This window comes from Pezoporus wallicus, unplaced genomic scaffold, assembly GCF_028554395.1.
Source record: "Pezoporus wallicus isolate ANWC-B61680 ecotype Strahan unplaced genomic scaffold, APGP_CSIRO_Pwel_v1 contig_6428, whole genome shotgun sequence".
Taxonomy (NCBI): Eukaryota; Metazoa; Chordata; class Aves; order Psittaciformes; family Psittacidae; genus Pezoporus; species Pezoporus wallicus.
Window position 1 is genome coordinate 2,437,914 of NW_026639269.1, and position 26,844 is coordinate 2,464,757.

At 35.8% G+C, this 26,844-nt stretch overlaps 1 protein-coding gene across 10 annotated transcripts in view; it reads right to left on the bottom strand.

Moving 5' to 3' along the window:
- Positions 1-26,844, bottom strand: part of HMGCLL1 (3-hydroxymethyl-3-methylglutaryl-CoA lyase like 1) — an 81,692-nt gene that overhangs the window by 44,103 nt on the left and 10,745 nt on the right. For 5 of the 10 annotated variants that reach the window (XR_008972746.1, XM_057414050.1, XM_057414047.1 and 2 more), the window contains exons 2-5: positions 14,130-14,207; positions 12,973-13,080; positions 8,065-8,160; positions 6,106-6,254 (exon numbers count right to left, since the gene is read on the bottom strand). Coding sequence is in view for 9 of the 10 variants with exons in the window: in XM_057414050.1 (XP_057270033.1) it covers positions 6,106-6,254; positions 8,065-8,160; positions 12,973-13,080; positions 14,130-14,207 (431 nt within the window). In the remaining variant the exon portion in view is untranslated. Of the gene's footprint in view, positions 1-6,105; positions 6,255-8,064; positions 8,161-12,972; positions 13,081-14,129; positions 14,226-16,944; positions 17,205-21,679; positions 21,761-25,930; positions 26,063-26,844 lie in introns of those variants that run through there. The other 5 variants (XM_057414053.1, XM_057414055.1, XM_057414054.1 and 2 more) reach the window with 5 other exon arrangements.

The following is a 26,844-nucleotide window of genomic DNA, read 5'->3' on the forward strand; positions in this document are numbered from 1 at the left end:
AAACAATATTAAATTCTGAACTATGTTCTAGAAAATAATTTGTCTAGAAGCAGAATAAAACTGTTATTTTGTACTATAATGCTGTTTTGTACTATAATGAAGGACCACTTCTAATAATTATATCAAATTATTCATGGACCAATCAGTAACATACCAGCAAACACACAGTATTGTTACTTCATAATTTCATACTAACATTTCGAGTTTATGCTACCCTTTAAGAAGAAACAGCGATCATTATTATTTTTCATAGGTCTCCCACTTTATTTTTTTTTTTTTTAATTTTTATTTTTATTTAAAGCACCTCTTCTTCTGGCCTGCTAATATTATTTTCTACCTGCAGTACAAAAAAAAATGGGTAAAGTTTGATATAAAATTATTCCTAAGGAAAATCTCTCACATCATGCAGTCATCTAGTATGATAGAGTTAGTACAATGGCTTTTACATCCCTTCCTTAATCTGTCCCCAGTACAGAGAAATGCACCAAGTCTCCACATCCCAGAAGTCTCCGGCTTCTCAAACCTCTCCAGGGGACTGTGACCAGCTGGCTTAAGACTGTGCAACCCTGTAGATTTGTTTACCATTCACATACCAAAATATGTTGCTTCCGAGTCTATTAAATGTTCATCTATATTTTGTGTTTCCCACAATAACAAATATGGTCTCAGTTACAGTGACATTAAGGTGTTAAACTGGTTTTACTATCTAAAGAAGTGATAATGGTATAAATCATCCTATTATCTATATTATCGAGACTATGCTAAACTACACAATGTAGTCTAAATATGGGGGTTTAAAGCAATGTGAAAAAACATGTGTACTCCAGCCTTTAGTACTCCAGAATACCAGAGAGTATGAGTTCAAAGTTTCTGTCTGTATTTGTGAAACATAGGCAACTTTAAACTGTATCAATTCGTGCAAAACTTAATCTCATGGCACTTTTAGTTAGGTGTATAAAATATGCTATTGCAAGGCCATCCAAATATCTTGAATTAAGCTAGTTATGAGCTGTAATAAAATAAAAAAAAAGTATTATTGAACGGAATTATAAAGATCAGATTTTTCTTGATAAGCAGAAGTTTCAGATAATTAGAATCTTTCTTTATAAACAAAACAGACTTCATATTAGTTTCTGAAATGACTTCTTACGAAATATTCTAAAATAAAACTGGTATGGTCTTCGACATTTGTTTTCTGGATTTTTTATTATTAATAAATCTAAACATCACTAGCACAAAATAAAGATAACTAAAATCAACTCTTTCTCTTTAGCTTTCTGCTATTTTGTGTCTTACCTTTTGTATTAGCATGAAAGTAAAATAATAATTATGTCCTACAGTCAACAAGAAATTATATATAGTAACCTGTAACCTTTATTATAACATAATATAAAAGGTAGTAATAATATTATATACAATTGTTTGATATCTACTTGTCATAGGAAAAAATATTGCTATATTTCAAATATAGCAACCAGTATTTGAATTGGATATAAACACAGATGTAATCCAACTATTGACACATTTCAATATGCTTTTAAGTTCACCATACTGCTTCTTAAAAGACACAGCACTATAAACGAATTACATACACCAGTTTAAATTAATGTGTCATTACACATAATTTATGAAGCAGCAGCTTTGTAAAGAAATGCTTCTGGAGTTATTTTACAATAAACAATTGCATCTGTTTTTCTAACATCAAACCTCTAAACATTTGCATCTACATTCAGATTCGCACATGCAAATAGTCCAAATGGCCTCAAAAGGGCTATTCAAATGACAATTTTTCAGGACTGAGACATAAAATACAGTTTTTAATTGGTGGTCATGCAGAAGCGTGTTTTAGTAGGAAAAAAAAAACCAACTGAGAAACAAAATCAACAAGCTTTCAGCCCTTCTATTCCTAGTTAATTTTTATTAGGACTAAGACTGTCGTATACAAAGCTGAATATTTAAGAGGGAGATGATAGTGTGACTTCATTCCACTGTCACAGGACATGAAGTATGTAATGAAGTATCATTTGTGGAAAAGAGGAAAAACCAATCCTTACTCCCACACTATTGTATGGGAGTAATACTACCATACTACTCTATTGTACTAATTGCAATTTCTGTGTCTTGTTAAATTTTGGAATACATTAAGTTGGAATACTCTAGCTTAGGTGGAATTTACTTAACATTTTCTTTATTTGTACATTACAATTACATTTAAGTTAAAACAGAATCCAAGTGACTACTTACAATTAGCATTTGTCACAGGTTTTTTATCACTCCTGTCTGTTAGACTTCATTTTTAATCAATGAAAAGGATGTGATATTTTTAACAGTACCTGAATTAGGCAGTTCTAAAACTAGCAGTCATTTCAAATGACACAAAGTATGCATAGTAGTAATTAGTTGGTCATACAGTTTATAACTGATTTGAGTGGATGTCTTCACAGACTGATTCAGAGAGATGCTATTGTAAAGTTTTTATGCATGTAAAAATATGAAAAAAAAAAAACCCTTTATGATGCTAATAAATAGTCTAACTTCTAAGACCATGCACAAGATTTCATAAACATTTCAACTAGTTTAGGAAACATTTCGAAAACTGTGTACTGTGCTACAGATTCTAGATGTGACAGCTGACAACATAAATTTTCTGGATGATGATGGAGTCAATGTTAGTGCAGCTGTAGCAACACTAAGACATGCAAAGGCTTAAAGTTTAGTTTCAACTGCTTGAGTACATTTTTCATAAGATTCAAGGATTGCCAATGATTTATGCTCACTACATAAATTCTAAATTGCCAGTAAAAATAGGAAATAAAATTTGAACCCCTTAAAATTATTTTTGGAAGTATTTTTCAACTGCACACATAAGAACTTAGGGCAAGGCACTAAATTATCCATTTCCTGCAAATAAATAAAACTTTAAACAATAATAGTGCTTTAGAAAGGAAACAATATCCATATTGAAATTAATATAAATACAATTTATGCATATTAATATTTTTATTGCCTAAGTAATTAAATCAAAATATTTAGCCTACAAAATTTTTATTAGAAGCCAAAATGTGTAGTCCTGGGAAGCTTGCTTGAGCAAAGACTGAAGGTTTTGGCCATGGTTCTTTAAAAGTAGCCAATCTCTAAGAGGGTGATTAAAAACAAAACACTGATTCTCACTGCACAGAATACAAATCCTTGTCCATATAGTCCACAGCTTTATCTACCTTGCAGCACAAAGCCTAATAATACATTTTTTGTATCTATTGTTATTTACATAAATTACAAGGGGCTAATCCTTGATCCATAGAAACATCTTATTTCTCATTAAGTACTATTTTGCCTCATCAAAATCTCCGTGAGGGATTTTTTTAAAGTGCATTCAAAGTCCAAACAGATTGTGTTAACCAGTTCTCTTTTATCTTCTAACTTGAAACATGCTCAAAAGTCTTTCCAATATTTTCATATACTTAAATCCATGTTCAGTGGATGGTTTAGATAGTCAGAATTATTACCTTAGTTACTTCTTTTGTTAAGACATAAGGCTCCATATTCTTCAGTTTAGATCTTCGTCAGATTTCTAGCAGATTAGCTACTTCATTTTTGAGTTATGTTAGATCCCCCTGATATACCAGCGACAAATACCAGCAAGTCCTCTCCTAAAATTTTTGATTCATTGAAGTGTAATGTTAATCCTGCATCTTATCTCCTCATGCCTCAACCTCTAATTTTCACTAGACAAATTAGTTCCCAAGCTAATATCATGCGATGACGATAGCTACACATAAATATAAATGTAGTTTCTCTTCAATATACTTATCCTCTCTAATTGGATTCTTTACTTGGTTATAATCCCACAAATCAAATGATTCTGTCAATGGTTTCCAACTTCTGAATGATTCACTTTTCTTACAACTGTAAGCCTAAGGAAGAAAGCTATAGCTGGAGTGAACTTACATGACTTTCATTCGTGACTTCAAATCTGTTCACTGTGTAGCGTATCTGGTATTACGCAGTCCGCTGTTGAAGCATTGTGTAACGGACTGCACATGGCACAACAGACTTGATAAAATTATCCTGCATGTACTCTGTGAAGTTTGCTAGGGTGCGCATGCTGAAGTGAAATTACAGATCTTTGTTCTGGGTCCATAAACCACTTTTAAAACATAATCTGATTGTATTTTCTTTGAGTTTTTATAATTTTTTATCACCTCATCCCATTTTTTTTCACCTCTGTGCTACTGTTTTTTTCTGTTTGCTTTATTACCTGGTTCTTGATAGTTCTCTCTTTGTATGTCCTTGTGTTGTTTTCTTTCTTTTTCCTACTAATTATTAAAATATTGTTTTGTTTGTGTGTGTGCTCTGCTTCTGTTTGACCATTTTCTGCCTCCTACTTCTTCTCTGTACATGCCTTCTCATCCTGCTACTTTATCATTTTTTTCTGCTGTGTGCAAAAAAATCACCTGTCACAGAGTTCATCAGATTACAGACAACAAACATATGGGAATGTTGTAGAATGCTATCATTGAAACAGTGATTTCTGTCACATCAGTGTTTAAGTGCCACAACTGTCACTGGCATGTTACAAATGCCTTAGATATACAATCTGTGGGAAAAAGAAAAACCAGAAGGTTGCCACTTCCCTAAACATGTGAAAACTAGTGGACAGATGGTAAGGTGACATAGGAAGCTCCAACATTAATCTAAAGTACACCACAGGGATTTCTTTTTCACCTGTGGTTCACATGTTCTGAACCAGTTGTAAAGTCCATTTGTTGACACCCATAGTTATGTTCTCAGCTCAGAAGATAGTATCAGAAAAATGTGGCAAACAGTGGGGACAGGGACCTTCTAAACAACAAACCTCTTATAAGATGGTCAGGAAGACAAGCCTTGACTCTGCCTGACAGATTAGAAGCTAGTTAAAATATTTAAACTCTGGTACAAGTTACTGTTTCTTAATACAATGAAACTCCTTACTTTTTGATTCAGTCATTTTCCATACAAAACTTATAACCAGGCCAGGGAAAAAGGACCCAAGCATTTGTGAACTATCCTTACATGTGTGTTAAAATCCTTGGGTTGGACAAGATGACCTCCAGAGGGCCCTCTCAACCTAAACCATTCTGTTACTCTGTGATCCTCTGAGACGGAGGTGTAACTACAAATCAGACCTCTCTCTCACAGGAAATGCTCAAACTACCACATTATTGTGCAGAAAGTGAGCAGTAGGATTACCTATTTCTGAAGGAATGGGAGATCCCAGTATTCCTAGACTTTGCTTCTGAGGTATCTACCACTACCTATTTTCAAGTCCAGGTATTGCCTGAGAATGATGTAGTATGCATTACTAGCAATCCTCAAGGAATCCCACTGTTGAGTTTCTCTTTGAAACTATGTGAGCCTTTTTGAATTCACAAGGAACTTCACAAATAATCTTAGATAAGTAGCTCTGTGTAATGTAAAAGAAAATGGACATGAAATGAATATTCAAGAGTGAGTAACATTCAGGATCATTTCAAGTTTAAAAAAAGGTACTCTAGAGAAAGAAGAATACTGGACAATTCCAGTTTCATGCACTAGAGGCTCCAAACATTTCAACACCTGAAGTTTTCAGAATAACTTATATTAAGAATATTTTTTTTCTTAGGAGTAAATTTATACCTTGATTTTATGGTGTATGAAGTGATATTTTATCAATAATATAATAAAATAAAAGCGTGCAGGGTATTTTTCTAAGGTGCAGACAATAGCGTTATGAATTCACAGCAGCACAAAATAGATTTTATTCTGTCATCAGTGATGACAAAAATAACAATAAATTTGTGTAATAAACTGGGTATGTTTATACACACAGCTTACTCATTTAAATTTCTAGAAAAAGCTAGTCACTATTAGTAGTTACCAAACACACAGAAAAATTACTAAATATATGGAACTGTAAAAAAAAAAAAACCAAAAAACCCTAAAAACAAAACAAAAATCACAATTAAGACTATTATTTCAATACATCTAAAATGTAAAAATTTGGTATTATTACTTTCCTACTGTACAAATGCCTCCTGTAACAGCAACTCCACCAACTCTGTATTACTTAAGAATCTTTATACTTACCCACGCACTGGAATATTCATATTCCTTGCAGATTTAGCAACATCTTCAAATTTTTCTATGCTTTCTTCAATTGAACAATTAATATTCATTTTGCTAAATGTTTCAGATGCTGCACCAAATACTGAGACTTCTGTGGCCCCCGCTGCAATCTGAAAAATACATTTCAATAAAACTGAATCATAACATTACATTAAAAGATTTTGTTAAGCACTTAATTCTGTAAGACATTCTAGAATTTTAAGTACATTATAAGTACATAATCCATACTTAAAACATACATTTAATTCCAGTTTTTTTTTAAATCTATTGCATAAAACCAGATTGAATTAAATTTTGAGTTCATTCACTATGGTACATTTCCTTCTTTTTCTTAGCAACTAGGAAAACATATTTTTAAGGTGATAAATGATTAAGGTATTACAAAAGGAAATCACATGAACCAACTACAAAAATAACAATGATTGATACTTGTATTAATTTTTCAGAAAAGGAAAAGATCATATAACAATTCTGAAATATTTATCCTCTGTACAAAGCCCGTTCCTTATGAATGCCAGGAAGTCATTCTCATGCTTAGGAAAGCTCTGCGCCTGCATGTGCCTAGAGCAGCGACAATAACCAACAGGGATTGCCTTGTTAGAGCCAGCTCTAGGATCAAGGCCTCCATTGGTCTTAGTGTCATAGTCAATACGAATCACACGGAAAATGTGTCTGTGAGAGTCTGCTGAGAAAAATTCTCAGAGCAAATACCAGTCTAGAAAATGTGTAAATGTGGAGACTTCACTGAAGAGGCAATTAACCTCAGCTTGTACTCAGTACCTCCATACTCAGTAAAATCAGCTAATAACATGAGGCAAACTGGAATGCTGAAAGCCAAATGATAGAAGAACCAAACATTTAACCTTAGGAGAATAGCCAATTCATTAATTCTCATTCTCTAGTGAGAATATTCTTGTTCTATGAAAAGGAATGGAGCTTTTCCTTGTACTCTCTGCTTCTGCAGGGTAATGTCCAAGCTTCAGCAATACTTACAGAAACAAATACCCTTTCAAATAGAAATTTAAAAAAAAAACAGCAGCAAGAAAGAACTCGGCAATCACCTACAACTATGTTTGCCTTGTTTTCCTTTCATCATATCACTAAATACGGTATAGAGATACGGCAGATTTAATCAACTCATACAAGCTACTATTGCAAAGTTGTGGCACTATCAATCTGCATATTGATAGCTAACTTGCCTATGTACAGAATTTTAAGAAAAATTTCATACGTAGTACAGGAACTGAAGGATTGATAGACTATACCACAGATGTCTATCAAGCAGTATGCTTTCCAAACATGGCTTGTCCTATATCAAGACAAAAGCATAGAAGCATGAAAAATTTTCATAAAACAGAAAAGTGTAAAGATGTGACTAGCAATGTGTGTGTATGTATGTTTCAATAAGACTGAACTGCTCCATTTTTGCAATTCCAAACATTTTGAGTCTATAATTTTGAATAGTTATTGAACTATTGAATAAATATAATGAACTGAAAAAATTTAAACTTTCAATCTCTACAAAACTGAAGTGCATCATTTAAGAAATCTAATACATTCCTATAAAATATTTTCATATAAGTGACTCCTTCCTCCTTCTTCACTACTTTCCAATAAAAGACATTCTTCCGAAACATTTCCAACAAATCAAAGAAGGAGAAGGAACTGTCTTTCTCTTTATACACAAGTGTCATTTATAGGAACTTGAAAAGACTGATCAATACTTCCATTAAAATATAAACATATAGAACATCATGATTTTGCCCATTTTTCACAATGAAAACAAAGTTTTTCATTTAAAAAGCTATAGTTTAGTTCTAACAGGACAGGTTACATGACATTAAATAACTAACATGCTGCAGAACAGAAAGTATCTGAAACATGAAAGATGCAGTTGTGGACATTCATGAAGGCACTTACAGCAGCATGAAAACCATGAAGATTAGGCGTAAGAACAGGATACTGGACTCCAGGATGCCGTTCAATGCCCCTCATTACTTCTTTATGATCTGCCATCTGAAATATACAAACAATTCTTATTGATCAGGAGTTATTTTCTGATTTTACACAGATAAGCAGAAATTGGCTTAGACTATGCTTTTGCCTTCATTAGGTATACAGTTCTAACAAAAAGTATAGCAGTGAAGGGGTTAAATGGATGTTTTACAAGCATTATTTTTTTTATTTCTTAACCTTTGAGTCAATACTCAAAAGGTTAAGTTGCAAGCTTTCCAGTTCTATATGAATACAGAACTGGGGTTAAGATTTCAAAAGTGGGTTTGTTTACATGTATCTGTAAAAACACCATTTGCACCATAAATTGACAGACTTGCAATCATGCTGATCATCAACTGTTATTGAAAATTTAAACTTAATTTAACTGACTCAATAGCTGGAATTAACAGAATAACTGACATTTTAAAACTATCTAAATCTTGAAAATGTCAGCACTCTGATAAATGAGACCTCACAATCTTTAAGCATAAGTGAACCTGAATTACTCAATACTCTAATCAGCATATCTGAAAAGACTAATCACAAGTTTATCCTTAAAAATATGGCAAAATCCAGTTCTCTGTGTCATGTAACATTTTAATACACTCAGATTATTTTTTTTCCAAAAGAAGACCATTTCTTTATTCAAGCATGTTTTCTTCAGTCTCCCCTCACAAAAGAAACTTTTCCTTTTTAAAATATTTCTCCACTTTTCTCACTCAAGATTAAATATACTCCATATACTAATCAAGAAAAGGGATCAAAGTCTTATTCATGTCATAAACTATAGATTATTTAGACAAGCATATTTTCTTGAAAGAAGTGGAGGAAAAGTTAGTATTATTTTAAAAGTGGCAATGCCTAGAAACAATACAGTGGATAAAACATATCCCTCTTATTTCATGTTTTACAGATTCTGAGTTTAAAAAAAATAATAGTGTATTTTAAAAGCTTTTTAGATCAGCTCTCACAAAAGAAAATCTTCCAAGCAAACAGTATTAAATTGGATTTCTGATTCTATCCACACTGATGAAAAGTCATTTAAGGGGTACCGTATGAAAAGATATATGAACTACAAAGCTTTTGTTACTCCTTACTCTCAATTGACATTTTATTGATAACTCTGCAGTACCCCAATTCTAAATATGCGTTGTTAAATTATACTAGATTATTAAGTGACAATACTACTGGCAACCTGAATTCTTCCTGTCACTGGTTTCCTACTACAAAAATGAATAGATTAAAAATATCAGAAAAATGCATGTATGTCTCCTTAAATGTAAACTCAACATGTATCTTTAATGAAGCAGGTGTGTGCTATGAAAAGTGCCTTACAGCCAGACACAACTCATTTCTCATCAGGAAACAAGTGATGGCACAAATCAACTTTTTGTAATTGCTTCTACATAAACTAAATCAGTATGACCACCTAATACATCTGATAGCCTCACAAAAAACATTGGTAAATACCTTAGTTTTTTATGAATATTTTTTCATTCCTTAATTTAATAAAAATAATGTCTACATTTCTCAGGGCAAGGAACAATGCTTGAAACCAAATGATTAATTAAACGGTAAATGCTGGAACTAATTCCACACTTTGAAATTATAGCCTGACTTAAAATACATTAAAAACCAAAAAATGACACTTTTTTAACCAGTATAAAGCTGCCACAGTATAAAGCTGCCAGATACGAATAACGTTATACGCATTACATTTGTCCCGCTACTATTTTTCCTGTAAGTAAAATCCCATTTTAACACATATTGCATGTTATAAGGTTTCAAATTGTAATAAAATATTTTATTTTCCAAATTTCTTTAAAAATAATCTTTCTAATGGTAGGTATTTATAATTTTTGGCCATTTAGGTTATAGGTGTGGGATCCTGTTTTATATGGCACCTCGCTACTGTAGAACTTTTTCTTTTTAGTTTTTTTCATTAAAAAAATCTGTGCCAAGAAAAACAGTGGATGGGAAATCATAAAACAGCTTTAAAATACTAAAAAAAGAACTAAGTGAATGAATGATCTAAACATAACCATGAATTCTATTCCCATGACCTATGAAAAGAAAAAAGGAGCAAAGTCGAGACTGCATTCCCTATCAAAGCAACACAATCTTATCTTTTAAATAAAAAACATTTTTAAAAAATATTTAAATAAAAAACACAAATTAAGCCATTAAGATAAAGTATTCAGACATGAATTTAAGATAAGAAAAGATTGCTCATTTTTTTCCAAGACTGACAAACCTCTGCTAAATTTGGTACTCCTAATGGCTCACAGGAAAAGGAAATAATTAAACTAGAAAGGAAGAAATCCACCTTTGCTTTAGCCTTTTTCTTCTAACATTTAAAAACCTACATTATTCTCTGCTGCTGTAACTGCCAAAGTTTGATGGCACTTGGAAAAACTTAGCCTAGTCACTTTTAAAGGACACAATATCATTGCCCCTCCATCAACACCAAAGAAATTCTGCATTGTTGCTCTTCACTTTTCCTATCATCCTTTCTTTAGACCCTTCCTTAGTGATCCCAAGAACACTGAAATAAATCAAAGGAGTCCTTCAGAGTGCTGAACAGTTTGCTCTGCTAATTCATGAATAAGTATGATTTTACTGTTTTCCTGAGAGGAATACAGTCCAGGCCGAGGACATATTCTCAGTTTAAAACAGACAAACTTTATATATATTTGGACAAAAGATCTGCAATAAACAATGTTAAAGTATTTTCTCAAATTAATTTCATGTTTTATTATATAAATAACTTGCACAGTCCTCACTAAACATATAAGTACTTAAATGTTTCTGTGCAAACATGTAATTTCTTGAAAATTAGTTTAAATTATATAGACAAGCACTGACTTACTTTCTTACTTGCAGGGAATAATTAAGTTTGTTAAATCTCAAAAGAAAATCTCCCACCCCTAGTGACAATGGATTTTTGCTGCTGACTTCAGAAAGGTTAGGATTTCTGCTGAATTGCACCATGTGTAAAAATTAACTTTGGAAAAATAATGAAAAAATTATCATGATTCATCAAAACTCAGTACGGCTGGCTGAGAGAGCATTAGATCTGCAAAATAATTAACGTGACTAACTACTGCTACATATACGAAAGTCCCAGATTTAGATCTTCCAAACACACTTTTAAATATGGAAAATGAAATTTCATTTAGGGAAAAAGAACAGCAAAAAAAAAAAAGGGTTTTTACCTTTCTTGTTTACATCAATGACTATTTGTCCTTGGAAGAGTAGAAAAGAGGTAGGAACAACATTAAGTTATATTAATGATACATCATCATTCAAACTCCTTAGTTATAACTGAATGTTTACAGAGATAAACAGCAAAATAAAATGCACAAGTACTTTATTTGCTTCCATTCCACAGTTCAAAATTATCATTGATTGTATTTTCTCTGTATTATTAATTGCAAAAAGTCATTGCCCTGTTATGAGCAAACTCAAAAAGGAGGACCACATGGTGGATAGATACACAGAAATGTACCAAGTGCAGCAGACATTCAAAAATAGGTGTTTGGCTTCAGGGCAGACTCACGCTTCCACAGTAGTCCACACAACTCCACAGGCGTGTGGAGTCTGCTCTCTTGGTTTGGTGCTAGGGAGCACTCGCGGAAAGTTTATGCAGTTTGCACAAGCATCTAGGTTTTCCTGCTCTGGATCTCTGAACTGGTGTTGCTTCCACAAGAAGTCCCCTCCACCATGACTATTTCCCAGAGATAAGACTCAATGCCCTTCATCTGGATACTCAAACTCAGTACTCTGCATCCCAACTGCTTCATATTTTCAAATCTTTATCCCTATAACTACAATCAGTATCTTCTATCCCAGTTGCCCTTTACTCACAATTTTGATCTATCATCCCCACACCTCTTAACCCCTTTCAGCATCCTGTGGCCAATTCTCTCACTCCCCATATACTACTGTCCCTTGCACATATTCACACATACACCCTATGTAGTAATCATGACAAGTTGTACTCCTAGCATTTCTGTTGATCAGGCCAGCAGTGCTACCTGCTGAAGAGTTTAGCTTCCTGCACTCCAGACCAGCTCACTGATAAGACAGCAACTTGAGAAGCTTCAATGAGCTGTGGAGCTCATCAAAAAAAGCTGGAAAGTGGATCAGCAAAGGCTCCCCAAAACAGCTCTGTTAAGGAGTGGCCTTCCCTCCCCTTTCACTCAACTTCATAGCAAAAGTTGCTTCACAGCTTCACAGCAACTTTTAAGCTGAGACACTCTCATGCTCCCTCCCTGCCTGAGAAATAACGCAGCTGCAGAGCAAGAGCCAAGCCCATGCTTTGTCGTGTACGTTATTGACTGGATTGTGACTATGTCTACCAGACTTGACTTCCCAGCTTAAACTGGGACCTGCTGCAACACTGCGAACTCACCTGAGTGTGTGTACTCTTGGCTGCCCTGGTTACCCTCACCAGATTTGCACTGCTCTCACAGACTGCTGGATTGCCCTCTAGTCAACAAGGCTACAGTCTTGGCTTCCTTAGTACCGTGCTTGGCTTTTCCCCTTCCCTTATGGAGCAACCTGCTCTTGCTGCTGCTAAATTAGGGATTTAAGCAGCTTTCTGCACAGCTTACTGGCTCTTCTTCAATTTTGACTGCTTTTTAATAATTATCCCAACTTCAGCCAACCTAAATAAAAGCATAAAACTTGAAAGCTGCCTAAATTGTGTTGGACAACGGTATCTGATTCTTGCATAATTATACAGGCTATGCACTACTGGAAAACTCCACTGCATGTAATGGCATTTAAACATAAATTGAAATAGTTCTGAATGGTGATGATTTTACATACCTGAGGCACCCATTTGGATGAAACAAAACTGGTCACTTCTATTGCAGGAAGGCCTGTTTTGGAAAGCCGGTTGATTAACTCAATTTTGATATCAGTTGGGACTATCACCTAGGGACATGGAGACAGACTATAGTACAGTATTTCATTCAGTAAGAGACTTTTGTAAATGAAATGTTCTCAGTACATAAACAATCGTATTTTTTAAAATAATGAACTATACTCGTGTATTATACCATAACTGTAGTGTTTCCTGATAGTAGGAAGCTAATACATAAGGAAAGCATCAGGCAGTATACATGATCCTACTCCCTTTTTTGTCCACCACAAAAGAATGAGGAAGCACTTTTATAACCACTGTAACAGGTTATAGATCTGGCCTCACTAATTCTTAGTAACCAAACACCAACCTAGCAAGGAAGCAACAAAGGAAATAGTAACACAGAATAGTCCAACCAGAGAGAAATGGAGAGAAAAAAGCTCCAGGGCTGAGACAGAGTAATTCCATTCTCTTAATGCTACTAACATCTTTGGTATCAGCACACCAATATATGCAAAACTATTCACCTATCCTCCTGTTTGTGGAAACAGATGACTGTTTTGATACATGTACCCTATTTTAAAGTCTCTTTTAATCTTCTTCCATGCTTCCCTACCAAACTTCAGGCAAATAATATCAAAACCAAAAGAGCAATTTCTTTTTCTCCATGCCTGTTCAGGAGGAAGCATGACAAAACCTATTCTACTATTTCTACTATAGTAGCACTTCCAGCATGAAAGAAGTAAAGATGAAGAAGGAAGCTTGAACTACTACGAAGATAGCCAGTGTTTCATTGCATTACCAATCATGTCATGACACGTTATTGACTGACGAGATAAATTCCAGAATAAGATATGGCAGTTGAGAAACAGAAAGGCTAGTTAACCAAGTATAGAAAGAAATTTTACTATTTAACACCTGCCTACATAGTAATATACTTTTATTCTAATAAACAAAACAGTTATTAATATAAAAAGAAATAAATATATAGTACATAATAGAAAAAACATGATTAGCAGCATGTACGTTTTACACAATGAAAATAACACTGATATCCATATCAGAACACACACAAAAAACAACAAACAAAACAAACAAACAAAAAAACGATGAAAATTACCTTTTCGTTTTGTAATCCATCCCTTGGCCCAACTTCTACAATCTTTATGTAGGCAGGCAGTCCAGATGCTTGAGATTCCTGAAAGAAAAATCAATACTGAAACACAAAACAATGAAGGTCACCAAGATCAAAGGTATAGCTTGTACCTGTCTTCTCATATGATTCTGGGTATAAAGTCATATCATTAAGTTTGCTCATGGCCTTTAAAAATCTCTGAGAACATGTTCTGCACCTTGAGTTAGGGAATAGAAGTTAAAAGCCAAAGTTATCCACATGCATGTTCCAGTGCTCCTCTGAAGCCACAAATGTTTATTGTAACAATGTATATAGAATCATAAAGGAACACTGCATTTTACAGAGTGAGAAATATTCCCATTTCAAAAACCTTATCAATGAACAACTCAGTCCTCCAAACTTCTACCTGAATGTTCTCAATTTAACTGAACAGTTACTTGCCTGTAAACATTTGCAAGACTAGGCTATAAATCCAAAAATAACAGAGCAGTCAAGAAATATTGAAGAGATTATTAATGAAAGAGGAAAGTAAATCCTCTGCCTGAGGATGACGGTTTTAAAGAAGGATTTAAAGAACAAGGAAGGCCCCTGGACAAGAAGAAGACTTTCCCAGGTGTAAAAAGGCAGGAGGCTGGAAGTGACAGGAGGGAAGAAGGCAGCAGTAAGGTCAAAGGGCTAAGGAGCACAGGGAGTTGGAGGGGGAGGAAGGAGAAACAAGCAGAAAAGCAGGTGAAGGGAAATGAAACTTCGGTTTTTATTATTTAGCTGCTCTGTTAATGAATTAAGTTGACAGGTGTGGCAGTTATGTAACCTGGTCCTTTAAGTCTTGATACATTTGAGAGTAGTTGCTTAGACTGACACCCAGAAGCTTCACGTCTTAAAAAACACATCAAATAGCCAGTTGGGGCAAGTTGCCTGTGCCCAGAGAAGGAGACAGGTCTCCGTTCCAGTGTTGATAGCCCATGCTGGGATTAGTTTAGCTACCTATGGGATGACTGCTCCCACTGCACCCACCAGTTCCCCTAAGAGTTAAACACCACTGGAAGAATGACAGTCAGCCCAGGGGACGGTTCCAGCCTGCAGAGTCACAGCTTGCCCAGAGATCAGAAGTCACTTTTTGCAGTGCATAAATATGGTGACTAATCTCACATAATCCACCAAAAATGAAAAACCTGTGTTTCATCCCTCCCCAGCTAGTATCATCAAAGTTCTTTCAACCAAATTGCTCCTGATTTTTCCTCACAGTAACAGAAAATGAGCCTTCCTGCAGCCCCTCTGGTTTCTCCCTGCATTACTGGTGCCTATAGATAAAAGTATGTTCTCTGCAGCACTAGCCAAAATACAGTAAACATATTCCGGAGCATTTACTTTGTATTTATCTGAGCCCAGTAGAAAGAATGGGAAACAGCTGTATAGCATCTATTTGATCACATGGAACATCTGGTAAGTTAAAACTGTCAGGCTGTACTAAGCCCACACTCGCTGACAGTATAAACCTACTTAAATGCGAAGGTAAAACCTTCACATCTGCTGCATATTGTTTCTCCTAAGTTATTTTCACAAATATGGCACTGCTTCAGCACTACGGGCATAAATCTGGGTTATCTCATGATTATCAGATCCTCCTTGTTACAAGACAAATGTCCCAGCTGCACTATGAGTAAAACTGTGACTGGGGGCGGGGGGGTGGGGGGTGGGGGGAGTGGTGGTAAGGAAGGAGGTAAAATAGATTATGTGAACCAAAGCTTAATTTAGAGCATGAAAAATGTATATAAAACTTTGGTGGCAAAAATATTCAATTTCTAGGCCAAATCCTGTAAATCCTATTCAGTTCTTGCTGTGGTAAAACTTCTTCTGTAATCAAAGATCTGTACCTGTCTTTACAGAAGACAGCTCACACAGCTACAGCACATTCACCCTGACATTCATAGGGGTGTTTGCAGCCCTTGGATTTCACAGGGGACAAGAAGTTTGGAAGGGACATTGCAGAATGGCATTCACGTATCCATTCTTATTCTCCATCTGTGATATAACAGGCCTACAATGTCTTTGAGCCATAGTCCAGGCCTCTCACCTCCTCATTTTCTCTATAGTCTTCCTGTCCACTAAGCAGCCCCAACTTGAATTCACTGTTCTTGAAAACAACACTGATAACCATGGAGAGGATGGCTCTCACAAGGGCCACACAGTGGAAAATCAAGGCAGTACTACAGACAAATCCTTACATTCTTCAAGATGATGAACTAACAGCATAAACATCTTGCTCGGACTTTAGCTCTAAGTCTAGAATAGTCCTGCTTTGCATTGAATTTCATCTAGTTTCACCTAGAGCACATTGATTGCTCTGTTCTGATCATTCTCCCCACCATAACAATTTCTCTTGTGCTGCATTGATGAACCCCAGATAACAAGTAAAAGAGAGGCAGAATACCTAGGTTCAGGCCCCTATGTATTATTCATGCATCTTACAGTGTATTATCACTGGATAAAACTCAGAAACAAATTACAACCTATAGAGTGCATGTACCATCTTCTGCTAAGATGACTCTAGCATTTTTCTATTCTGTGGCCCAAGTTGAATCAGAGGAGTAAAGGAGTATCTCTTCACCTTAATCTCATCTGCCCTATAAATGCTCAGTAACTAGCTGGTAGGACATTCTTTCAAGACACTAGAGATATATACTTGGCAAAGTTTTGGGGAAGAAAAAAAAGAAATTCCCTGCTATTTTGGGAGGTCTTCTGATCACAGTGCCACACTTGAAGAATATTTGGACGTAACCTGAAACACAGCCGAAGTCACCTGAGCCACCAGTCACATTCTGTGCCAGGCTTGATGGCATTTCCATTCAGAAGTCTCTAAGAACTTACACAGAATTTAAACACTTCTCTGCTTGCTATCTGGATGGCATTAGATCTTTAACCAAGACTTGGGCTTCGTGAACCAAGTGATCAAGTTCTCTGAACTCTAACCAGAGGATTCCAAACATGCATCATACCCTAGGGTAAAAGGAAGGATATACAGAACCAACAATAAAACTAACTTAGAGAATTTCAACACCTTCAAGTATGGCATGAAATAGTCTACAAATAAGAAACAGAAATAAATAGAAAAGCAAAAAGTAGTTGCTGTATTTTAAGAGAACCCGAAAAAGATGAACCTTACAGAAATACACAAGTACTTACATTAACTACTAAACATGTCAGGTAAATAATTTTGTTTGAGAAAAAAATCTTTAAAAAATTATATTACATGAATTTTATGTAACAAAGTATAAAATGTAGTTATGGTAGATACTTAGCAGTATTTGCTTATTGAATTATATAGTTGCTCTGTTAAAAAGTAATGACTACTGAAGTATAATGTTTGAAATATTGAAAAGGAAATAGTTGACATAAAAGACCAAGAGCCTGGAAAATTTGTTTTTTCCATGTATTAAGCCTTGCCAATGGAGAACAAAAAGCATATAAAACCACAAAAATTGCCTCCCTCAAAACAGAATGCAGCCAAAGAGTCTTTTAAAAAAAAAAAAACAGAAAAACGAAAACCATACCATTCAGCTTGAGACACCGAATGCCAAATTTCTGTATGGAAGCACTTTCTCTGAGCTATAAATAGCTTCAAATTCAAGTTTACTATAGAAATCCTAGTAACCCTTAATTAAAGCAATATAACCTTCTTAACACAACCATAAATGTAATCAAATTAAATAAACACACTTTTTTAAGCTCTGTCACTGCTTCACTACTTCTAGTAAAGGTGCTAAGGTATCTTCAGCCTTCTGATTTTTATTCCATGCGGCTCATTCATATGGCCACTAATGGCACTGGCAAATATTGCCCAGAGCTGCTCAAAAGTAACTGAAAGGACCCAAAAGTAAGGGAGAAGAATCTTGGGGTTTCGGGTCTTTTCAATCTTTCTAACCAAGAAAAGATAAAGCTCTGCTTTCCTTTTCCACAAAGTGGTGTTCCGGCACAGAGGACAACTGAACAAAGGTAGGTCCATCTTGCACAAATTACTCAGGAGAGTAGTTTTAAACAAGAATCAGCAGGGAGGTGGCATCATATCTCCATATGTATATGTGCAGTGACATGGACAAATGTCCAAAAAGTGGGTGAAGGCTCTGAGATAAATAGTACAATTGCTGGAAGGAAAAAAGAGAAAAGAGTGATCAACCTTCTGAACACAGAGATGTCTCTAAACTTTACAAGACACAGAGGAAATGAACAGGAAGAAATGAAAATCTTAGTACATAATCAAATCATGACTGAAGTGATATTGCAGAGACTCGTTTATATAGTTCATGCTACTCAAAGGCAGACACAAAACATATTCATTCCCAAGTTAACTAGGCGGAAAATGGAGAAGAATCACCTATGAAATATAAATAATAGATATTCAGAAAACAGTGACACATCTGGTAAATATCCCTCAGTAAAAATAAACTGAGTATTCATCCTAGAATTGCTGACGTATGCTGCTGACATGACCACTGGGAGAACAGTACATAGTAACAGGCCATGACTAGCAAAAAAACTCATTAGCCCTTGAGAAGCTTTCAGTAAATAAATTTTTCTTATTATAACATTGCATATTCATGAACTGAATGATATCATAGAAATATCAAAAGCAAAGCAGTTGCAAGTGCTTTAGATAACAGGACTAGAATTCAAAATTCCATTGACATACTAGAGAAATAGATACAACAAATTTCAACAAAAAGCAAAACATAACACAACACTTAGGACTATCCTGACTTTATCTGGTGCCAATCTACTACTTAGAAGAATTTTTGCATGTCATCTTTCAGAAATCCCATTATACTTATTTCTCCATTTTCAAAAATTTGACACTCCAAAACCAGATTTTTGAAAGATAGTAGATTGAGAGTACATGACTAAATAGCTCTATAGAAAAGGACTGGGATGTTAAAGTGAATAACAAACTGAATATGAGTCTGTAACATCCTGCTCTCAAGGAAAAAAGAAAGACAAAAACAAACCTGCACCTCAAAAAAAAAAAAAAATGGGCAAATATAATTCTAGGCTATAAACAGGGATGTCATAAATAAAACAGTAGCCTGCCAGGATGTCATAAATAAAACAGTAGCCTGCCACTTAATGAGTAGAAATTCTGTGTCTAGTTTTGGGCTTTCTGCTTCAAAAAAGAATTCAGTCAAATTGAGATCATCCACAGGAAGGCAAAATATGAAATGTGAATAAATCATTACAGAATTGAATTAGTTAAATGCAGAGTTAGCTTATCTGGAACAAACCAAATAATCGTTGAGGTCAAAAGGGACCTCTGGAGATCATCTAGTTTAACCAGCCCTGCTCTGAGCAGGATCAACTAAAGCAGGCTGCCCAGAACGATGTTCAGTTGGGTCTTGAGTATCTCCACGGGTGAAAACTCCTGGGCAACCTGTACCAGTGTTGACCACCCTCACAGTAAAAAAATACGCTTCTGATCTTTAAATGGAATTTATTGTACTTCAGTTTGTGCCCGTTGCCTTTTGTGCTGTTCACTGACTTTGCCTTATTTATTCACCCCACTAGGTATTTGTACATACTGATAAGATCCCCCTGAGCCTTCTTTTCTCTAGGCTAAGCAGTCTTAGTACTTTCAGTATCTCCTCATATGACAGATGCCCCAATCTGCTAATCATCTGCACGGCCCTTTTCTGGATCTGTTCCAGTATGTCTAAGTCTCTCTTATACTGGGGATCACCACCTACAGGTATTACTTTAGTCCATCTCTCCTCATTTAATTTGAATGTGCTTACAGCTTTTATTAGAGGGCTTTTGAGAGCTCATGATAGCGTAGTGATTTACATATATCAGGAGATTATCTGAACTAAGAATTCACTGTAGAGATTTCCACTGTAAAGTAATAGCACTAACATTTCTACTGTCGTTTCCATTAATTATTAAATTCTAATATAATCTGCTAGTCCACTTATTAAAGTGTGCATGGCTATTTATAATAAAACACAAGCCATTTGTAAGAAAACAGAAGAAATATGGTTTAAAACACAGGGAAATTCAACTAAACTATAAATGTTTATGCTGCTGAGTGGCTAGTTGTCTGATCTAATCCTCTTTACAAAGAGGACTTCAATAGTAAGGACAAAGGTCATAAAGCGCAAATAATATTAATGAACAAATAATAATATTAACGAACAAACAATAAGAAAAAACTATTACTTTTTATTTAGAAAATAGAAATTAGTATTTTGTAAAAAGAATTCTATCAAGTGAACAAAATTTTGATGAACTGATAGTGCAAAAGGTAACAAAATGACATTAATAGGGAATGCTCCAGAGATTGTAAGAAAATGTTGCTCTGTTAAGAATAATATTATTACACAAAACTAGAAAATTCAAATCATACTCTTAACTACACTAGTCATGGACATACAGTTATAAATTTAAAAAAGCTAAATACCATCTATATAGTACTATTCCTTTTGGAAATCCTTTAGAATAGGTCTTCCAAAGCTACAGAAATTGCGGTTTAAGAGTGGTATTCAGCGCAAGGTTAAGAAACCTCTGCTCATTCCTGCTGTCTAAACTTATGTTCCTGGAGACATTATAAATATCTTAAAGAGTTCTTGCCTCCAAGTGCTGCTGCTCAGGAAGGGCATGGGTCCTGCTTCATCTCTTTACTGTTACTGTAGGTCTCATTTCAAAACTATTTAATCTTTATTTAATATGGCTGATAAAGAATAATTCAGGTCACCCTAAGGTTCACAGCTAGTGGCTGATGATCCTAATAGCCAGGTCTGTGTAACTGCTTGGGGACTGAATACCACTCCAGAAAAAAGTAGGTCTCTTATGCATCCTACAATTTATGGGATATGCCTATCCCATAAGGGTGTCAAATATATCCTATGTGTTTCAAATGGCACTAGGCAATTGAGTCCTGTCCTAGGTTTGCAGTGGCTATCACAGGAACTTCAGCTGCTGTAGACACCTACCTATGTCTTAATTCATGTTTTCTTTTAAGTTTCTCCAAGAGCTGTGTAGGTGATGCATTCTTTTCATAATTCTAAATTAAGTTTTCACCTTTCCTTGCTGATGTGATTCCCAATCCATCCTGCTGTCACATTTCATTTTTTGCCTCCATGATCTTCCTCACTGGAAAACTGAAATACAGATAAATACATAGGAGAGAGGAAGTAATATTACCTGCTGTAGCAGGTCATTTCAATCCAAAATATGCCATCAGCCACTGATACGTTATGCATCAAAAGCTTTCCAGGTATATGAAAGGCAACATGGAATACATGGATATTTATGCAGGATCAGCCTAATGAAGAGGATTCTCATTCTTGTTTCAGAGCCCCTCTTTGGAACAACTGGCATGATCTTTATTCTTCTGTCTAAGCTACACATTAGACGCATTTCAGGTCAACTGGATTCTTGCCTCCTTGATTTCCCATAACTCCTCTGTAAACAGAGCAGTCACACTGATCAGTCCTTGGCCCATGGACTGACTACCAGTTGACCTTGGACCTCTTTCAGCACCGTGGGCCTACCTGATTGCCACTGGGTGGCACAGCCAATCTTGATTACCATCAGTGAACTGAATCCTGACCCCAGCTCACTGACCTGCACTCCCAGCTCTAATCTTGGATCCCGTCACCACAAGCTTGTCCAGCGACCTGGGCTCTTGCCTGAATGCAGCTACCACCTCTAGGTCTAGCCTGCTCACCTCACTCAGCTGCTGTGAGATTAGGCCCTGGCTGGTGACCTGCCTGTTACCACCCTAAGCTCCCTATGCTCCTCAAGCATTTCTTCACCACAGGTTGTACATGCTAGGAATAGAATGAAGCCTGTATAGCTCTCTTTTTGCCCCTTTTTATCAGTTGTACCTAAAAAGAAAGCATATCAGGTGCTAATGGCTAGCACTGTAAGTACAATCTTTATTGATGGAGGACAGAAATATCACATGCTCCAGACTTAGAGCAGCAGCAGTCATAAACTACATCTGTAAATTCATTTTGTGCATTAGCTCTTTTTGACCCTGCTGCACCGCCTCCTTACCCAGTGGAGACTACAGCTATCAGATGCTATGAGAGTAATCCCAAAGGATAATGTCTTGCTCAAACAACAAACATGGGCTTGACGTGAAAAAATACATGAAAATCCAACTAACAGTAACAAAGCTCTGTCTGATACACAAACATGACTCTGCTCATAAAAGAGAAAACTGAGGCATGATAACACAAGTCTGCTAAATCACTTACTGCACAGAGATCACCAGAGGTGTTCTAACCGTGCAAACTGATTCCACAGCACAGTCTTAGCAAAATGCAACAAGACGTAGCAAATCAAATAAGCAACTCCTTTCAAGACAAACACAAAATAGCACATTTTCCAAAAGAGCTATAGAGTTAATAAATCACTCTGATCTCTGTCTGCAGGAGTCTACCAGAGGGAGTAGGAGAAGGAATTCCTCACTTCTCAGGCTGTTTTCCGTTATACTAGATCACAAGAGGTCAAGTCTCACATACTTTGGGTGAAACACCTGCTGAATATTGTTTTCTATGATTTGCAGTTTATCCTTTTGCTTACAGTGGATGTGCTCAGCTGCTCAGAGATGCAAATAAAACCTGCAGCTTCCTCAAACATATAATTTGCCTCATCTATCCGAGTGAACTCAGCTTGAACTATGAATAAACATAAACTGAAACCACAGCTCTGTTTTTTGGGTTGTTCATTTGTGGGATTTTTTAATTGAAAGGGGATTCATATATTTGAATACTGTTTGGAGGTGTCTACTCTTAACTTTTATTTTAAAAGCTTAAGAATGAGCTCTAATAGTTTATTAATACATTTTTTAAATACATGAGAGGATTGCTGTTTTCTGTTGTACTTCTCATATCACATCAAAGACTAAACTTAGACTGACTGTACTTAGACTATTCCTCATTTTCCCCTTTTGTGAGGAAGTGCCAAGTTCAGAAGTAACAGACTTAAGGATTACTTTTTATCACGTCATAGATCTGGAAGGTATTCTGAAACTACTATTTGTAGTCAAACAGATTACATGGGTTACCATACAGACCTTGCAACAATATCATCCTGTATTTTTTATGACCTTCTCATTTTTTCATAAACTAGATTTTCTTCTTGATCTCTCCATTATTTAAAAAGTACACAAAATGCAACAATATTTCTTCCAAGATTGAAGAGCTACACCGAAATGCCACACTGGGCGCGTAGTTTTCCCAGTACCACTATATAAAACCATGAGTTGCTAGCCTATATTAACTTCAGTTCTGATTAAGTTGCTGCCTTGTAACTTTTCACATATTGCTTTGAACCCCCAAAACCGTGCAAAGCACAGATGCAGTGAAATGAGGTCACAACCAGTGGTTTTATCTCAGGTACACAGTAATCGCTATGCTGGATAGAAAATGAATAAAAGCTGTATTTCCCACCTTACATAATGATAAAGATAAAAATCCATTAAGACTACCTGTTCAAAATACAAACATTAATGAAGGAAAATAAATAACATTATTACATAAAATTACTAGTATTATTTCACATACTAGAAATAAATATTATGGGGAAATACAGGCATATAAATATATACATTCTAGATCTATTATTTTATACATTTTATTGGCTTTCATTCCTATTTTTCTTCAAATATTTTGATAACTCACTTTAAAAAAGCCAGTGAAAGTATACCGGAAAATATGTATAAAAATTATTATGATGTGAAGACAGTTACTGACTCCCAGAGGCCTTCTGCTTTAGAAAGCAAAGGTAAAAAATGTGAATGTTTGAATTACGTAATCTTTCCTTTTTAAAACTGTGGTCATCAAAATCATGACAGTCCGTGCTACATTCTAACTATACTGTCAAGGATAATAACCTCTTCCATGTCAGTAGAGACTCATGCAAACTTTTCTGGTGGCCAAGGCTTAAAATCTGTCAAATGGGAGCTTCAGTGGATCAGAAAATTCCACATGGAGTGTACATAGAGAAACTCCTGCTCTGACCACCCTTCAAAAAGGGAATCTCTGGAACTGGGGACCAGATGTCTAACAGAAGAAGCAGCTAGTTCCAAAAGCAACTGTAAACCACATCCAATTCTCTGCCATGATGTTGGATGCTCTGAAAAAAAAGCAGTAGCTTTGCACGACAAAATCAAGCCCAAAGACTGTTCAAAATCTTTGAAAACAAAGAAATGTCTTCTTTAATATCCATATCTATATTTTACATAAAATCATTAATAACCTGAAAGAACAATAAATCTGTTCAAACGTCAATCTCTTGGATGAGTTTGACCTTTCTGAATTAGTACTGATGACTTGCAATCTTCTAAAAAAAACATTTGTTGCTATTTTCAACACATGTAGAGCATGTGGAATTGAACAGGTCTGAGTAAAAGTATGTTGTGGTTTAAGCACAGCTGGTAACTCAGAACCACGCAGCCACTCACTCATACCTCCCCTTTTCACATCCCCTTCCAGGCAGGATGGGAAAGAAAATTGAAGGAATGAATGTATGGGTTGAGATAAGAACAGTCCAATAACTAAAGTATAATACAAAACTAATACTATAAAACTAATAATAAGAACAATGATAAGGGAAATAACAAGGGGAGAGAATATGAAACTGAAAAAGGAAAGAATAAAATCAATAAACACAAGTGTTGCACAATACAATTGCTCACTGCCCACAGACCGATACTCAGCCCGACCCAAGCAGCAATTTGGGGTGACTCCCCCCAGTTTATACACTGGGCATGATATGCTGTGGTATGGAATATCCCTTTGGCTAGTTTGGGTCAGGTGTCCTCTCTCTGCTTCCTCCCGGCTTCTTGCGCCCCTCCTCAATGGCAGAGCATGACACTGAAAAGTCCTTGTGTCCTCAACGCAAGAAGGACATGGAGCTATTGGAACAAGTCCAGAGGAGGGCCACAAGGATGATAAGGGGGCTCGACCATCTCCTGTATGAACACATGCTAACAAAGATAGGGCTGTTCAGCCTGGAGAAGAGAAGGCTGCGTAGAGACCTCACAGCAGCCTTCCGGTATCTGAAGGGGTCCTACAAGAATGCCGGAGAGGAACTCTTCATTTGTAGCAATAAGACAAGGAGTAACGGGTTTGAACTTAAACAGGGGAAGTTCAGGTTAGATATAAGTAAGTTCTTTACTGTGAGGGTGTTGAGGCACTGGAACAGGTTGCCCAAAGAACTGGTAAATGCTCCATCCCTGGCAGTGTTCAAGGCCAGGATGGACAAAGTCTTGGGCAACCTGGTCTGGTGTGAGGCATCCCTGTCCATGGCATGGGAGTTGGAACTAGATGATCTTAAGGCCCTTTCCAACCCTAACCATTCTATGACTCTATGATTCTGTGATCAGAGTAATCACTACTTAGAAACAACTAAATAATTGGTGTGTTATCAGCATTGTTCTCAGACTAAAGCCAAAACGCTGCACCAGCTACTAGGAAGGAGAAAACTAACTGTTATAGCTAAACCCAGGACAAAATGTCAATTAAATCTAAGAGATCATGCAACCTAAAAGCAGGCAAATGTGCTGCAGTTACAGACAGTTTTAGATAACTTGCAAACTAATGATGAACAGAATGTATTACTAGAGTCAGGCGGTAGCAGAGGAATAGACAACCACAGTTAGACTTGTGTTACAATGGAATCAATTAACTATAAATGGTACTAGAGGCCTCTGTTGTTAGTAAGAGGCCAACACAGCCAGTCACTTTAGCAAAAATTAAACATGTATTTTCAGGACATGGTGTATACATTACCTTTCTCTATTTCCCTAAATGCTAACAAGCAGCATTTCTCCATTAACCAAGTTGATTTGCAGCCAACTCACTTTCATCCATATCCCTATCTTGGTCAAAGCCTGGAAAAACAATTACAGTCTGCCATCTGGGCTGGAAGAAAAGGATACAGAGAACTGAGATCAACAACATACTGATGACACTGGAGCCAAAACCTCCCACACTTTCCTTTACTATTATTTATGGTAATAGTATTATGGTGTGCATGGTGTTTTACAGGCAAGACTGAAGACAGAATTCTAGAAGGCAGAAAGAGTGGTGTTTTTCCACACACATTGAAAAAGCAGAGGCATGATCATCCTTACAAAACCAATATGTGAAAATAATTTGCCTTTTATAATGCTTTGGGATATCAAGGGGAGGGGGAAAATGAATACATTGACAAACCAGCCCATCCACTTTATCAGGTAAGTCTCTTTAATACCTCATTGTAAAGAAAAGTGAGTTATGCATACATCTTCAAGAACTCAAGTAAAAAGTTGGAAGTAAAACAACTATTCTCAATTATTATTATCATCAAAATCACCTTCTGTGTCCAAAGGCAGTGCCTAAAAGATCAAGGAAATCTTTAATTCAAGTACTGATGGCTCACCGCTATGTTTTCCATAGCTCTCTTCCCAAAAGACACTGATAAAAATGACAGTAGTTTAATGGTTATTTATTTAGCCACTGTTGGCAACTCATCCTTTAGGAGAATTTTAAATTTATAAAGCTCTTTAGAAAAATAACATCTGCAAAGTGTTACCATAATAATTTCCCAACAGTAGGAAGGAAATTATGGTATCTTGAACACTGCAAGATTCTCAATGTTGCAAAAATGTTCCATTTTCACAACTGAATCAGTCAAGTGTGAACATTTAAATAAATAAGTTTCT